Consider the following 17,500-nt stretch of genomic DNA (forward strand, 5'->3'; position numbering starts at 1 on the left):
AGCAGGTCAGAAACCTAAATAGCTGCATCGTGGAAGTGTGGGACAGGAGAATAGGAAGAAGTGGAACGCGGATGGAAGGCACGGAGAATAATGGATCAATGAAGGCTCTGAAGGTGAAAAACTTCAGGCCTAACATTTATTGGATGTTTGATTTAAGGAGACATTCTCCAGATTCTTTAAACAAAAGAGGTGTAAAATTCATTAATAATTGTTCCCATCGATGTTCCACAGAACCAGAAAACTGAAGTTGAAGCTTGAAGGATTTTGCAAGAATGAGAAAACAATCCAAAAACATGACTGAAGTTTAGACATAATCAATAGAGTTTTGTCAATGACCAGTCGCCATGCAACTGTTACAACAGGAAAAGATACAACTAAATAAAAGCATTGTACTACTAATAATGTTAATGAATAGAATATTACATACTTGACCACTCAGTATAGTTGAGGTTATATAGCTGACACAGTTCATGGGTGTGTTGTGGGTCATTGTAGGATGAAACAGACTCTAGTCAGGGTATGCTTTTTTCTCTGACTGAAAAAAAAAGCTTTAAATACAAAAATATAAACTAGAGCTATTTTCTATCTCTGAAAATGTCTGTTTCATTTACTGTACTTTCTCTTTAGAGTCCTATCTTGTGTGATTTCATAGAGAAACCCAAAGTTTGTTCTGCAGAGGTTCCTAAACAGAGCAGTCGTGTTTCTGAACGAGCATTTGCACAGAGACGCAGGTCAAACACACACTCGGTTGACCTGCTTCGTTTCAACGTTTCTTACATGAGAAAACTACAACCTCCCCCTCTTTCTCTCCCTCGAACACACACACACACACACACACACACACACACACACACACACACACACACACACACACACACACACACACACACACACACACACACACACACACATGGAAATATTGCTCTCCACTCTCCATCTCTGTCTTGTTTGTGCTGTTTGTTGCTGCCTGACCTGCAGAGCCTCAGCACTCCTCAGGGGCAGCCATGCGACATCTCTGTTGTCTGAGCTGTCAGCTCACACGCCTTACATGAACACACACACACATACAGTTGGGTTCAAGTACATGTGCGTGTGCTTGGATCTAAAAACAAACATCAAAGCTGAAAGTCAAAGTCTGAAAACAGAAAGTTGTTTACAGCATTTATTAAACCAGCACAGGCTGAAGATCTGTGTAAGTGAAGCGGACGTCGGTCATTTCTAAAGGTGACAGCACACCACTGCTCGGTGGCTCACATCGGGATCAAAATGGCCGTCCTCAGGTTGCTTCCCGCTGAGCCGCTCTCACACATGCAAATGAGCCTGAGCCAATAATGAGATCTTTAGGGGCTCGATAATTAGATTTTTCCTCTTCTCTCTGAGGGAGAACGGCACAGACAGACGTGGCGAGCGGGGAGGACTTCTTTTTCGTGTCTCGACTCCGGGAGAAACCTCGGTGTGCGTTGACAAGCTCCTCCACCAGCTCACCAACACCCCCCACAAATCATATTCCTTCTCTTTATTTATAATAGAAGGGAGGATCTGAGCGAAGAGCAAAGAGAAACTCGAAGATTCTATCTGTGCTTTGATTGGCTGTTGAGAGACGCTCTGTGTGTTTGGCTGGCTGTGGGAGATGGTATCATCCTGCCTCATACTTGTGTGTGTGTGTGTGTGTGTGTGTGTGTGTGTGTGTGTGTGTGGTGTCATATTCAGGAGAAACCTAACAACAGTTCAAGTCTTTAGAAAAGCAATTGCAGTGAAAAATGTGAGTTGTTCTAACAAACTAAGCAAAACATCCAAAAAAAGAGAACATCTTTGTAGAGGTGGTCATGAATCTGACCGGTGTTCTGCTAAAATCGGTTCAAACGTGTTTCATACTTGGATTTTATTCCTAATTGTGGTATTAATTAATGAATATTTCTTCCTTTGACTCACAGACATGGATAGCGTCACCCTGAGGAATTTGGATAACTTCATGCTCTGTGTTTGTCAGAGAGGTGTTGGACCTAATTGGTCTAATTGCTTGTGGCACCGGTTCTGCAAAGAGCACGGGTGGGCATGTAGCTGGCACGCAGAGTGGCAGTTTACGGATTACCCAGCGTGATATGCAGCACGCCTCCGTGACCGGTGGACACAGTTGGCACACACAAGCCGACACACATAGGCACTGCTTGGCAAACACATGCTTGGCACACTTAACACACTGGCACTTGGCACACCTACAGATTAAGGCGTGTGCTTGGCCACGGCCCATACGTATGTAATTGAATCGCACGGCGTCCTGTTTTCATGTATTATTGAGGAGCACGTTTAATTAGGAAAAAAATTAAAAGGCTCATTAGAGTTATGCTAATTAGCGGGGGCTCCCTGCTCTCTGGAGAGGGCTTACACCACAGCGCTGGGATGAGGCGGGATGAGGAGCCACACGGGAGAGAGGCAGAGGGAGGAAACTCACTCACATTACTGTTTGGACAGGTAGAACTTTGGGTTTTATGACAGAAAATTTACATAATTTTATTTAGACTTTCCAGGATTATTTCTTGTTAATTTTCTTTAATATTAAAGGCAAAGGCCGAACATTTAGACAAGGTTTAGTTTTAACTGTATGAGTGTTTAACTCTCTAAAGTCTGTTCGACTGGAGTTCTATTATTTTAAATTTTTTTTTTATGTTGAAGTGTTTTTCCCAGAGCACTCCTTTAGTCCACTCTAGGAAGTGCTTAACTGGCACTTTCTCTGATTTGATGTGGAGGGATTGTGGCTGAGTGTGTGTGTTTGGGGGGTGTATCGTATGGGATCCTGACAGTTTGTGAGGGGTGTATGGGAGGAGGCTGAGCGCCCAGTGAATTGGGTTCGGCTCTAGACCGAGGGGCGGACAGACAGACGAGGAGGATGGAGAGGAAAGGTTCGGGTCTGACCACTCAAGTGTGAAAGTCTTATTTTGTCATTTGAAACATGAGTGAAATCAGTAATGAAATATGGTCAATAACAGTTCCCTGTGTGTGTGTGTGTGTGTGTGTGTGTGTGTGTGTGTGTGTGTGTGTGTGTGTGTGTGTGTGTGTGTTCGTGCGTTCTGCTGGAAACGTGTTGCCATTTTTATTCTGAAGCACTGGGGCGTTAGATGGAGGGAGGGGGTGAAGGAGGGGATTGGGGGTGTGGGATTATCCACCTGAACTTGCCGGCCTTTCACTGTCCTTTCTAAAGTTTTATTTTCTATTCCGCCTTTTTTCTGTCAGAAAGAGCTGTGCTTTCCACATCTGTCCTGTATCTATATGAGTAGCAGTTCAGTCGACTTCTTTTCTCGTGGTGGAGAAACCTTTTAGAGGAATTATTCTCTCACAAACCATTAACAACACAGGGTGTATAATGATTTTTTTTAAGTTGCAATAGTTCTAAGGTTAGGTTAATGAAGTTATTTGCTTTAAATCCCACTCCTATAAAGTTGTTTCAGTAGTTTTATTCTTGACATTTTCAGTGCCTTCCAGAATGAGCCGTTTCAGGGTTCCATCGCTTTAAGAAAACAAGCTGCAAATGACCATGCCCATCTACCCCCAACATAGGCTGCTATAGCCTGAAAAGCTCCAGAAACACGAGGGGCTCATAATAGAGCTGCTGCTACTTCAGCAGAAGCTCTCTCTCTCTCATTTTGTGACATCACAAAAGGGGAATTTTTGAAATGGCTTGTTTTAGCCACATAATTCCCGAACCCAAACCCTGACAAAAAATGGATGGATGTTTCATTTTATTTATTTATTTTTTTCATGTTTGTAGCATTTATAGAGGCAGTAGAGACCCACATAGGGCTGGCAGGCTCCATCATTGGCGGTTTTTAAATCTCGTTTAAAGACCCACTTCTACGATGTGGCTTTTAGACAGCGACTTGTTGTGTTCTTGTGTTATTGTTTTAATTTGTTCTTAGGATTCCTCATGTTTTTTCTGCTGTGATCGGTATTTTAGTCTTCTGTTTTAGTTGCTTGGATTGGTTGTGTTTTGATTTAGCCTGTGCAGTGCTTTGGGCAGCTCCCATGCTGCGTTTTAAAAGTGCTATATAAATAAACGCTGGTATGGTATGGGCATTGGCAGAGGACTTTCATGCCAGTCTTGGATTTCAGTCTGTTGCAGTCTTTTTGTCCCTTGGAAAGACACGTAACCCTCCTTGCCCGCTGGTGGTAGTCAGAGGGATCTGTGGTGCCTGTGTTCGGCGACCCAGAGCAGCTGTGGCTAAAATGTAGCTCATCACAATTAGCGTGTGAAGGAATGTGTGCCTAGGTGACTTACTGTTTGTTTTGTAAAGTGCCTTGTAGGGTTGCAGAAACCTCCTAACTAAACATTAAGATAAGTTCCACTCGCACAAATGTCATTCAGCGTGACTTAGCAACTAATTCCCTCAGATCCCCGTTAAAAATGAACGTATTTTCTCGTACTTTTGTCACAGACCGGCAGGAAATGAGCTTCAACAAGCACAGGATCATCTCTACCCGAATAACACTGATTGGATACTTTGTGAAATAATCATTTCATAAAGACTGGCTCTCTTCATTTTCAAAAATTTCTCACTTTTTTTTAACTTCATACAAAAAAATCAAACTATTCAGGGAATAAATGAAGGAAAGACAAACCACACACACACACACACACACACACACACACACACACACACACACACACACACACACACACACACACACATGCATTGTTGGCCAGCACAGCCACAATCCCAATCATTACTCAGCAAAATAAAGGTCTGAAGACCGAAGCTGCAGGATGCCCACATCATCCCCAGCCCCACCTGGCTTCTCTCATCATGAGAGACATGTGGCCCCTGGCTCTGCTTCAGATTAGCTGGAGGAGGGGTACTCAGCACACACAAAGGGGCCCTTTTATTTCCAGAGGGGGCCTGGCCCCGAGCTCCAAACACTCTCAGCATAGTTGGCCCTCCTATTTCTCGCTTTCACTTAAACACTTTTCTCTTCTGCCTGACCCCCCTCGCCGCCAGCTTTTGCCTCCTTCCCATCTCGTTCTCTCCCTTCATCTGTTGACGTGATGAGCACAGACAGGCTGTTTACCTGCAGGGACTGAGAGACGGAGGGAGTGATAGCGACGAGAGCTAGTGAACAAACAAATCCTGAACCCACAAGGATAATTTACAACAAGCTGTGTAATGATGGAACAAACCAACATCGTGTCATCTGCCAAAGTTTTGTTTTCCTTCCGATGATGTGATGCCAGATCTGGACACGGACCAATCAGCAGAGGCCTCACGGTGAACCTTCAGGTGAACTTGTTACTGAAACAATCATGCAGTAAACAAATCCATCCAGTGTGTGTGTGTGTGTGTGTGTGTGTGAGAGAGAGAGAGAGAGAGAGAGAGAGAGAGAGAGAGAGAGAGAGAGAGAGAGAGAGAGAGAGAGAGAGAGAGAGAGACAGGAGAGTCAGCTTCAGGGTGAGGTGGTAATGCTCAGTGACAGGGATAAACAGCGCTGAGGCTTGCTCCTTCCCAGGCAGGGGGGTGAGGAAGGTGAGGAGGGGGACTGTGTCAGACTCTCTCCTCCTCCTGCTCCCTTCTTGTCTTTTTTTTCAATTATTCCTCTCTCCTGTGTGTCCCTATGGACCCGAAGGCAGAGGTTGCATCGGTTAAACTGAGAGCCCGTTTAGAAGCTGATTATAGCTTCCTTTCTTCTCACCACTCTTTGCCATCAAACACTAATATGAGCACATTACAGCTCATGCTTGAGCATGATATAAAAAGACAACAAAATACATTTAATATATAGTGGCATTCATCTGAAAAATGCATTTTACTCCATATGTTGAAGACGACTTTCCACCTGATTGTTCCCTCTGAGCATCCTGGATCTGACTGTGTTTTCAGTGCAGTTGCGCCAGTTTTGGAATAAACACGTTTGTGAGTTTTGGCTTTTGCGTTTAGCTTTTTGGTTTGTGTTGTGTCGGGACATTTTTCTTATCTTTTACAGATTTTCCTGCCTTCCTGTTTTCTGCTCCTTGTTTTCGTCAGCTCTCCCGCCTCTCACAGCAGTTCCTGATCGACCAGTCTACCCAGCTGTTCCACGTCCATTAATAACTCATCCCTTTTCAAAAAATACCCCTTTTTTTAACACCAGTGTTCCGTTGTTGCCCGTTTTTACCTCAGCACTGTTGGGATTTTTTTATCATCCACTTTTATTAAATACACTTTAGTGCTTTGATGAATCATCAGTTTCTTATTTTCATTATTAAACTCTTACAAGTCAGTTTTAAGTCTCTCTGTTCGCAACATGATGGTGCATGTGGCCAGAGCGGGAAAAGTCTGGATTACCTGTCCGTTAGCGCTGCAGGGCTAATTGTGCTAATCATGAAGCGTGCCTGTCAGCTCCTTCCTCCTTGATGAAGTCTATGGACTACAGCTTCAAGTGTGTCTAATTTTATTTGTAATTTGGTTGCCAACCACTTCTAAAATCATCTCCTTTCTTGCATTTCTTTAACACACAGCAACCAAATTGAGAAGACCCTAACCCAAACTGAAATAACAAGAGCAAGGCTCTGCAGCTTGTGAAGAAGGGATATTAGAAACCTTCATGGATGTTTTGAAACACTTTAGGAGCTCCCCAAAAGGCATCACGGCCTAGTGTGACGCTTTCTTTCTGAACTCTTCACTTCCAAAGTCTAATAAATGATGGATTTATTTTAATGTTGCTTTTAATATTTTGTAATGGTTGTTGTGATTCATTAGCTCTGCCTTCTTAAAGAATGTGTGTTTTTGTTGATGAAAAGATGAACCACGGTTAAAGTAGAGGGTTTAGTTTATTTCCATGGTGGAGATGATGCAGACGCTTTGGCCGGTTTAGCCCGGCTGCCGGCTGCTTTAGCATCAGATACGGATCCTTCTTCCTTTCCCGAGGTTCCATCTGAAATGGAAAGTGGTGAAAGGCTTTCCTCTCTCATTTAAAAGAAAAGTCATCAAGGGAGAAGAGAGGAGAGGAGGGATGAAGCCTCATTGAAATGCAAGCTTCATTTTCCTCTCCTTTCTCTCCTCTGGGACCTGGTGCCTTTCTCCTCCTTCTCCTTCCCCATCTTCCGGGCACTCCCCAGCTCCTTCTTTCTTCCTTTGTTAATCAGTTAAATTCCCTTTTCAAACAACGCCTCTAATTACTCCTCCGCTCTCTGTAAACGACAGGGCTGTCCCTTGCTTCTCTTGTCCTCCTTCCATCCCTGCCTCCCCCCAGCTCCCTCCATCCATAGCAAGAGGTTGACCTCTGTCAGCCTCCCGGCCCGTCTGAAGCGTGTGTATTTGCCAGCGTGTGTGTGTGCTCTGTAAGACTACTTGTGACTTATTTTTGCATATTAATGACATGACTGATGTCTTATATTTTGTAATCTCTCTATTATTAGCGGTTGGACTTAATACAGCAACGGCTGTTCACCCACATTTCATCGCTGTGGGCTCTAGGCCACATCTCTTCTTCCACAAACCTACTTCTTTACAGTCTTATTCTATTTTTGTATCTTAAACACACGCTTTTGTCTCCTAACCATTATTTTACGTTTATCCCTCCTTCCTCGCTCCATTCTTTTTTTTTACCATGTGGATAGTACTCCTCCTCCAGCCTGCACCTACTCTCACAAACCTCCTCCCCACCAGCTTCACCTCCCCTCCCACTAATCTACCACGCATCTCCCTCTTTTAAATTAACATGCAACATGAAGAAGAAAAAAAAAAAAGAAAACGGACGACAGCGGGGGGAAAAATTAAATGCATTTAATAAATGGCTGACTTCAAATCACCCGGCTTTTCAGACTCTCCCTATTCACAGTCCAATGAAAGGAGAGAAATCATTCACCAGGAGAGACAAAGCCGAATGAAAATATAATTCTGCATTGTGAGGCCGCTTTTGTCCTGGCCCGTCAAATCGCTAATGGCGAGGCTTTTGTTTTGTGGTGGGGGCTTCGAGGCTGACGGTGTCGTATGGCAGTGGCAACGCATGCCCCATAATCACCACTCTTTGTGATATTAGATTATAGGGGCAATTAATGGCGTCAAACCTTAACTACTCAACATTCAGCCTGCCACACGCACACACACACACACACACACACACACATACATAGGAACGCACATGTGGTTCAGGCATCAGAACGTGAGCCAACACACAGAAAGGTGCTATAACTCCAGTAATTATTACGCCTGTGACTTGAAAATGTCAATGGCGGTGTGTATAAAATAAAACGTGCGAGTAGTCGGAGAGGAAGAATGGGATGTGCACAAGAGCAATTAATTATAGCTTTTCATTTGGCAGCTTAGACTGACAAGGCCCAGCAGCGGGGGCACGCTGGCATGACGCCAAGAGGCACCCATCTCACCCCCCCCCCCCCACCCATCCTCATCTCCATTCCCTGTTCCTTCACCAACAACGCCACCACTCAGAATCAGTCCTTCTATTCTGCTACTCGAGTCATTTGTGTTCATATCTCATCCTCCTCTCCCATCCAGGGGCGGATTTAGGATTTTTCCGTGTCTGGGCCCATCAAGGGGCCACAGTTTTTGTAGAGGAGCCAAGTATTAGTCCAAGATCCTCACAGAAGATTCCAGGCTGGAAATTCCTATTTGATTCATTAGTACCACTAGTGGTTGAACTCTGAATTGCATCCACGTATTAGCTGTTCATTGCACAAATGACGGATGAGTGACAGGACAGGGGTCCTTTCGGGGGCCAAACAAATTTAGCCCCTGTAGCCCCACCCCAGAACTGCCAGTGGTCCCATCCCAGCCCCACCTGTGCTGACCAACTCATCACATCATCATACAGAGAAATAGAAGATAAAAATGTTGTAAAGTTTGTGGCGGACAGCTGATCCTGCTGAGCCAGGTTCTGTTGGAGGTTTCTTCCTGTGTGAGGGGAGTTTTCCTCCCCACTGTCGCTACATGCTTGCTCAGTATGAAGATTACTGACACAACAAGCCAGTGACTCCATGCAGTCAGATGGGCTTCCTTACAGTGGAAACATTTAACTAGTTAGCATAATGAACTGAACTGGAATGTTTTCTTTCTAAAGTGCCTTGAGATGACTCTGTACAAATGAACTGAATTGAATTGAACGTTAATTGTTGTCTAAACAGCAAAAGAGAAAGCAGTCGTCCATCAAACAGATAAAAAAGAAACATGTTCCTGTTTCGTCTCATTTTCCTCTTCACTGACTGTATTTTGTATCTGTTGCTCCAAAATTTTCTAAAGTGCTCTGTCAGCAGGATTCCTCCTGTGGTTTCTGTCATTTTCGCGTGCGCGTTTGACCTCTCGGTTTCATATTTATGTGGCAAGTCTGTCCTCCGTGTTTGTAATCAGAATAGCATCTCTGTGCATTTCTGTGTACAATGCATGAATGTTCAGCACAGTTGCACAACACAATCTGCAAATATCACAACTCTGTCCAATCTCCTCTTTGTTTCGTGAGCTGCCTGCAGCTTTATCTGATGCTATGATTATCTCATCAGATACTCACTTTGTTGTTCTTTTCCTCTTAGCCCGTCCCGACTTTTATGGAGAGAGAGAATCAGAGCCAGTTGTAATCATGTGTTTAGAAAAGCAGATAAGATTTTATATTTTACCGGGAGATTACACATCTGCCCTTTTATCGCAGACGGCTGCTACGGAAATTGACGTGTTTTTAACAGCGTCATCTTTGTGCAGGAAAGTGTCAACAATATGCGTCTGTATTTGCGGCTGTTTATCTTTATCTGATGTTGCCAGCTCTTCTTCACAGTGACTAACAACAGAGAATAAGAGACAATGCTCCTCTTTAGCCAAACCTGTCTATGCCAGCACACCTCTTTTACTGCAGTTTGTTTGTTTTAAGTTAGGCGTTGGGTTGCAGGCACGGTCATGCTGAAGGCTTCCTGCTGACTGGGCCTTTTTCACACTCAGCTTCACCCAATAACTGACTGAGTTGTCTTAGCGTTTCTTGGTAATATTCTTATTGTGTAAAAATAAAAAAAATGTATTCCCTCCTTGTTTTGTCTCCAGGTTCCTGTGTCTATGGCTATGATGAGTCCTCAGATGATCACTCCTCAGCAGATGCAGCAGATCCTGTCCCCTCCCCAGCTCCAGGCCCTGCTGCAACAACAACAAGCTCTTATGTTACAACAGGTAAAACACACCTGTAACCAACCAGCCATCACCATTCAGCATTTTACACAGATGATAACAACTTAGAATAAACCAACTAATAAAATAAAATAAAGTTTTGTAGTGTGGTTCTTTCTTAAAGAGCAAGTCACCCTCCGCCCCTCTTGTACTGACATGCCAAAATAGTCTAACTCTTAACTCTTAATGGACTCACCCATCTTGGCTCATTACAGGGAAGGTTGTCTTTGGTTTAGCATCCAGGAAACAGCAGAGACCATCTTGACGAGTAGAAGCTAACCATTAGCATTAGCAATTCCACCACACAGCAGAACTCCTTCAGGCTTGTGTTATTTGTAGAGATAAAACATCAATGTTGCAAAGCAAACAGAGTCAGTGGTAAAGTTGTGTTGCTGTTAGCCAGTCAGAGATGAGATGTCCAAACAGAAATCCTGCAGTCTGAAGCTCCTTTCTCCTCTGGCTGACACCTATGTCATCAAACAGGCACACCAGAGCTTTTTTTCCCCCAGAGAACGACTTCCAAGGCATTCATTCCTACTAGAGACCACTGCAAATGTATAAAAATATGAGTAAAGTTGACCATTTAACTATTAAACATCAAATATGATGACATCAGTCTAAGTTAGGCCAGGTAAAAATACAATATAAAACCTAAACCTCAGATCTGTCTAGACTGAGCTTTTGCGTGAGAGGAGACGTAGCTGAAGAGCTGCATGATATGTGCATGGTATGGAAATATTGTGTCATTAACAGAGTAAAAACCAAAATGATTAATTCTGACATTACATGTTAATGCCAATATATATTTAGATGGGTGATTTTGACTAACTTTAAAAAGATAATTTTAAACAAACAATAAAGAACGCTTTCCGATGACTTTCGAGATTTGTACACGACAGATGAATATCCTAGACTGTGGCCCATCTTCACCTAAGGTCAAATCTTAATTTTATTTATATTAATAAATAAAAAGTATAACAATCAATGCGAAAATGTATTTTCATTAATAATTGTTTGGTGAATTTAAATTAGGGATGGGGTAACACAAGGTCACGGATGTGCCTTGTGCCATTTAACATGCGATGATCATTTAAGATGATCAGCTAGTCCACGTCATCACTGAAACACCTCACATGCTTTTTCAACAGTCTCCTCTTCTTTTGAACTATTATTTGGAAAATGTGCCTGCAGGTTTTTGCACATCTGCATGCTCAAAGATGCTTTGAGCATCAAAAAGTGAATCATGATGAGTCAGGAGTGTCTGTTGAAGCTTAGCCCTCAGCAGAAGGGTGGCCATGTTGGCAAACCTCTAGTAGATTTGTTAAATACTTAGCTACACCGACTCATCCACTCCTACCTACACAGGTAAAGCAAGCGGGTGTGAATATGCCTGTTAACGCTGTGGAGACACAGAAGTAACTGTACAGCAGAGGTTGTATAGAAAACACCAGGTGCACACTCAGGACAACCAGAACACACTGTGGATTTAATAAGAAGTGGTAGCTTTAGTCGAGGATGAATTGCAGTGGAAAGATCTGACAACATGGATCATAATGAAAATGTGAAATGTGTTGGCGTTTTCTCACTTTTTTTTCTTCTTTAGCGAGCAAAAAGGAGACAGACAGAGAGCAGTTGATGATGCACTCTCACTCACTGCCTTACTAATAAAAACCACTGAGTTTAACATCGCTCTCCCACTTAATTAACCACAGTATGGACTGCACACTTAGTGTATATCTGCAAATCAGGCACGTTTTACTCACACACACACACACACACACACACACACACACACACACACACACACACACACACACACACACACACACACACACACACACACACACACACACACACACACACACACACACACACACACTCAGGACAATCAACTACCACATCATCTTCTGAAGCATTAAATTTCATATCCCCATGACAACAGCGCTCTGTCCAAGAGTGTGTGAATAAGTTTTATAGCCCATTGCTACAAAGCAGTTGTGTGTTTGTGCGTGCATTGGTTTGTGGATCTACATACGTGTTTATGTGTTAACCTTTAAGTTTCCTCTAACCTTTCCTCATGTTATAGCTGATGTGTTCACTAAAGTCAAGGTCATGGTAATAGGCTAGAGAGTTGAGTGCCTCACTTTCACATGCACTTAATGCACAGATCCACTGAATCAAATCATTAAAAGATCTCAATTATCACTTAATTATTCCTTCAACTCACCACTCTCCAGCCAAGTGTGTGTGTGTGTGTGTGTGTGTGTGTGTGTGCGCGCGTCCCGTTCATGTGTGTGCTTGCATATGCATTTGTCTGTGTGATTAGGAGGCGATCAGGGCTAGTGACGCAGAAAAGAGAGATTAACTCTGCCTAAGGAGTGATAAAAGACATGAAAGACAGATGGAAAATAAAGAAAGAGCAGCAAGGAGGAATGCATTTAAAATAAATGAAGGACAAAAGGGAGCGTCGTCGGGAAAAAGGTTTCAATTGTGAAACAAACTATGTACGGTTGAGCTGAGATTGAAACTGAGTAATGTGAAACATTACAGAGAGTGTGTGGTGAGGACGGGCAGCGGCGTGGAGCCCGCTCACTGTAGGGTCAGACGGATGAGAGACCGAGGCAACTGCTGCGCTGTGAAGTCATTCTCTGCTGAAAAGCCTCTTTGAACATTTGATGCACCATGAAAAAGACAAACTGCCGACGGACGCGTGTACAAGCTGTTCTCCAGAGAGTAACGCCATTCTGTTCACACACACACACACACACACACACACACACACACACACACACACACACACACACAGAGAGAGAGAGAGAGAGAGAGAGAGAGAGAGAGAGAGAGAGAGAGAGAGAGAGAGAGAGAGCAACAAACACTGGTCAGTGGCAGTTTTCCTCTCTGCCTTACTAGCCTCCTCACAGGGAGATTGTAATCTTAATGGAGCTTCCTTGGTAAATTAATGATTACTAAGTCAAACAAACAGAAACGCTGTAGCTGGCCAGAGGACACAATGTGTGTGTAGGTGTGTGTCTGCATGCATGCGTGTGTTTGTGTATTATGAACACATAGGAAAGACAGTTTTTGTTTGTTTAAATGAAGATCTAAAGTTAAACCCAGCCATGCTATCGTACTGCACTAAAGTGTTTCACTCTTCCTAAAGTAAGGAAATAAAGGCCTTGTTCAGGACATTGACAATGGGTTTTGTGGAAAAGTTCTAAACAAACAACATCTGATCAGTTGTAAATTAGCTTTTGAACAACCTCAGTATGGAGAGATGTAGTTTAGTTCTGACCAGATTGACGAGCTAATGGCTAGTCAGAGTTGAGCCAAGACCAAAGTGCTTTGTTGGACATTGTTTAAACGTCATATATTTTATTGAAATACAAATTTAATAAAATCTTCAAACTCTTGCTAATTCCACATGACAGGCAGTGTCCCAAGCTGCACAGGAAGTGTTACAGCTTATGCTAATATTAGCATGTTTGTAAGTACATGAACAATGCAAGTGGTTTTATTTACTCAGAAATGAAAGTTTGACAACAATGTAAAAATTTATAAAATAGCATTTGTACGATTTTCTATGAATACATTGAGGTTGGAGTTGTTTTGTTACAACAGCAATCCACTCCAGGTTGGAGTTAAACTTTTGCATGATTCGTGTTGAGAAGAAATTTGGATTCCAAGAGTTGAATTGCCATTTAGATTGGTTCCTCCGTCCTGCTAAACTCTGCGTTTTTTTTTCTTGAGCAAAATATTTTGCTGTTGAAGCAAATACTTGGCAGGAATAACACAGGAAGAGCTAATGGCACAGAGTGTACTGTTCAATATACCACAGCAACGCCACAGAGGCAGGAGGAGGACATTCACAACCCTCAGAGCAGAAAACCTCTGTCCACATTCTGACTAGCTGTTAGCTCATCAATCCAGTCAGAACTCATCTGTACCTCTTCAAACTGAAGTTGTTTGAAAGGCTACGGCAGGTGGGACATTAGCTGTGCTGCAGAGCTCCACTTCAAAAGATTTAAAATCATTGTCAATCCATTAGCTTGTAATTTATAGTGAAGGATGCATGACTAAAAATAAAACCATGCATATCCTGGAGCCACTTCTCTTATCTGAACATGGTATCAAAACAGCCCGTTTTAGATTTACTGTCCCAGGCCCGACAGAGTAACGCTCCCACAAAGCTAGCAGGTGTTTTATGACAGCAGCCAGCTGGTCACAGTAAATTCTGCCTGAATGTATTTCTAAATATTTCACATTTTCTCGTCTCGGGGTTCAGAACAGTTGTGTTCAGTCTTGTAGACTTTTACAAAACGCTCACCTGCAGGTGTATTTCTGGTCCGCTGCCTGTGAGTCGGCCTGCATTATGCCACCGCAAATTCCTGCAATACAGAGCTTGGATTCTGTGAATAATCCACGAGGGCTTAGCTTTGGCGTACACAATTACATTGCTACGCAGCTTGACACAGTGTAACAGCTGCACAATGTACCCCAGCGGGCTTTGCCAGGTCTCTGTTTTCTTGTTGCGCATGGGTTGTCATTGAAGCGCACACAGCCACAACAATGAGCCGCAAGCTGAGGAATCAAAAGCAGATGTATGATTTAAGTTGCATTATCTGGCTACAGTGGGACACTTCAGAGCTGTTCTATCGCTGCTGCAATTGTGACTCGTTAGCCTCATCTTTCTCCACCTCTTTCCCCTCTCCTCACCCTGCCTCCCCCTTTCTGTGTTCTTCTCTAGTTGCAGGAGTACTACAAGAAGCAGCAGGAGCAGTTACATCTCCAGCTTCTGACTCAGCAGCAGCAGCAACAACAGCAGCAGCAGCAGCAGCAGCAGCAGCAGCAGCAGGTCGGGAAGCAAACAGCAAAAGAGGTGAACTTCATAAGTACACACATACACACACACACACACACACCCACACACACACACACACACACACACACACATGCTCAGTTTAAATGCCCTTAAATGCCGTAAAACATGGAGACAAGTACAGGAGAGGCGTAAAATGTGGGTCTGACTTCAGTAATGTGTTTAAATTTCTCCTGACTTGCGTACAGCAGGGGGCCTTTGCAATGCACTCCTTTTACAAAAATAATGTCCATTCTTATTTCTGACTGAAATCTTTTGGTTGTGCATCATTGAACTTAAATAAAAATAATAAATCAAACTGGTGATCAATACTAAATTACATTCAAACTAATGTGAGTTTTGAGTTTGGCGACATTAACGTCTGAAAGAAAACACAGAGAGACGTGCTCTGGGGCAAACCTGCAGCAGGTGGCTCTATGGTTAACAAACCAGTGCAGCACTCCTGCAAAAAGACATGAAGACACTTTTGCATCCGTGTAAGGAGACATGCAACATGCATGTTGTGTTTAAGCTATTAATTAAAATGAATGATGTTTTTTTTTACTACCAAACTACATGTTAAAGCTATACCATGCAACTTTTTAGCATTTTTAAATAATTTCCTTGAGCCAGTATGTGCTAAATGACCCTCTACAGGGTTAAAGAAAAGTCACCCGGACCCCCACTGACATCTGTGGCCAGAATACCGAATTTATACTTCAGACTGGTGGGCCGCTCTGTTGGGACTTGGGCTGGCATACCTGGTTCCAGCATGTTTCCTGCATGTTTTAGATCATGAACACGACTGATTTGTTCAATTTAGTGATGAACCACCCCTGTAGACACTAATGAAGGCTGATGAGACATTTCAGTTGTTAGATGAAGGTGTTAAAAAGACAAAAAGACAGTGAAGAGATACCGTAGATTTAATTTTTGGTTTTACCACGGATAATTAATAATGAACACTAGAAGGTGCTAAAAGCAAACAGCATTGCCAAGTGTGCCTTTAAAGTAGCCGAGAGGTGCTGTGTCATGTGATGCTCTTTCAGGACACTGACACCAGTCTGCCTTCCCCTCCGAGATATAAAGAAAAACACTTGATGAAAATTATCTGCTACTCTCTTAAGTGTTAATATCAGTAACACACACACACACACACACACACACACACACACACACACACACACACACACACACACACACACACATACACACACACACACACACATGTGTGTGCGAAAGCAAAGCCTGGAGTAACACACTGACCACTGCTGTGGTACAGCAGAATATCAGAGCTCTACTTGAATGAAAACATTCCCCAACAAGTTGCATCTGAACTAACGAGACGTAATTACTGTTCTGATCCGTGTCGATGTGCTCAGTGAGAATGATCGTCATCCAAAAATTTCCTTCCAATAACACAGAGGACACAGCAGGAGAAACCCTTCAATGGCCGAACCTCCTGAGACCACAGAAACGCATGAGAAGGCACATCCTAGATTTGTCCTCTTCTACTTCAATTCCTTCACCGCCTTCTCCCAGTAGCTGCCCCCCCCCCCCCACACACACACACACACACACATACACCCCCACCACCCCAGCCGCATGCTCTTCACTCACTGACAGTGGTCGACCAACTCAACCGTGACCAAAGAAAACCAGTTGTGGTTGACTTGCATGTTGAGCGAGTGTCTGAAGCGCCGTCCTTCCTCCCTGCGCTCCGCCACTGTCCCACTTTTCAGGTTGCTTGTCCTGTAACAATGAGACAAGTGCAAACACTGGTCATACAGCTGCACGTACACGCAGACAGAGAGCCAGAGGCTTGACGTGCGCTGGTTCACCGCCCCAGCACATCCACCTTGGGGAATATGGCTCCCCGCAGCGCGGGATACAGCTGAAGTGACTAAGGTTCTCCCAGCACCAACTGTTTTTCAGGCAGAGCAACACATCTGTAGGGGTTGTCATTTCCTACGCTCAGTACTGTCGGAGGTGTGTGATATCGAGACAAACGTTGTTCTGCATTGAAAGGTTGATGTGTTTGTAAGCTTCAAACAAGCTGCAAAGCAAGTAGGTTGATAAAAGTGTAGAGAAATAGAAGAGTTAAAGAAATGTTCTTCTTTCTTTGCTTTTTGGAGTGTTTTACATCAGTAGCTTTGACTTTCTGCCCTTTTCCTCCTTCGCTGAAATTCGTTTTCACTTTCACGGCTTTGTGGAAGTGATGCATTGAAAAAAGAAACACTGTGTGTGTGTGTGTGTGTGTGTGTGTGTGTTCTGTGTGTCGCCAAAGCATTTGGGACTGGTCAGGAGTCAGCTTAATGAAGTGACTCTGACCATCACAAAAGATGCTTGCTTGTGTGTGTGTGTGTGTGTGTGTGTGTGTGTGTGTGTGTGTGTGTGTGTGTGTGTGTGTGTGTGTGTACATGCGTCTGTGTGACTGGCAGCCTCAGACAGTGTGTGATGTGCTCATAAATCACATTGACAGCCTGTTACTGCGCTAGCTTTGGCCACTCAGCCA

General features: G+C 43.5%; 1 protein-coding gene across 3 annotated transcripts in view; it reads left to right on the forward strand.

The window, feature by feature from the left end:
* The window catches only part of foxp4 (forkhead box P4), a 99,488-nt gene that overhangs the window by 61,621 nt on the left and 20,367 nt on the right, over positions 1–17,500 (forward strand). For 2 of the 3 annotated variants that reach the window (XM_070549303.1, XM_070549304.1), the window contains exons 4-5: positions 10,011–10,133; positions 14,875–15,006. In XM_070549303.1, coding sequence (XP_070405404.1) covers positions 10,011–10,133; positions 14,875–15,006 — 255 coding nt within the window. The remainder of the gene's footprint in view (positions 1–10,010; positions 10,134–14,874; positions 15,007–17,500) is intronic. The other variant, XM_070549305.1, reaches the window with a different exon arrangement.

Source organism: Nothobranchius furzeri, chromosome 3 (genome assembly GCF_043380555.1).
Source record: "Nothobranchius furzeri strain GRZ-AD chromosome 3, NfurGRZ-RIMD1, whole genome shotgun sequence".
In the NCBI taxonomy this organism is placed as follows: domain Eukaryota; kingdom Metazoa; phylum Chordata; class Actinopteri; order Cyprinodontiformes; family Nothobranchiidae; genus Nothobranchius; species Nothobranchius furzeri.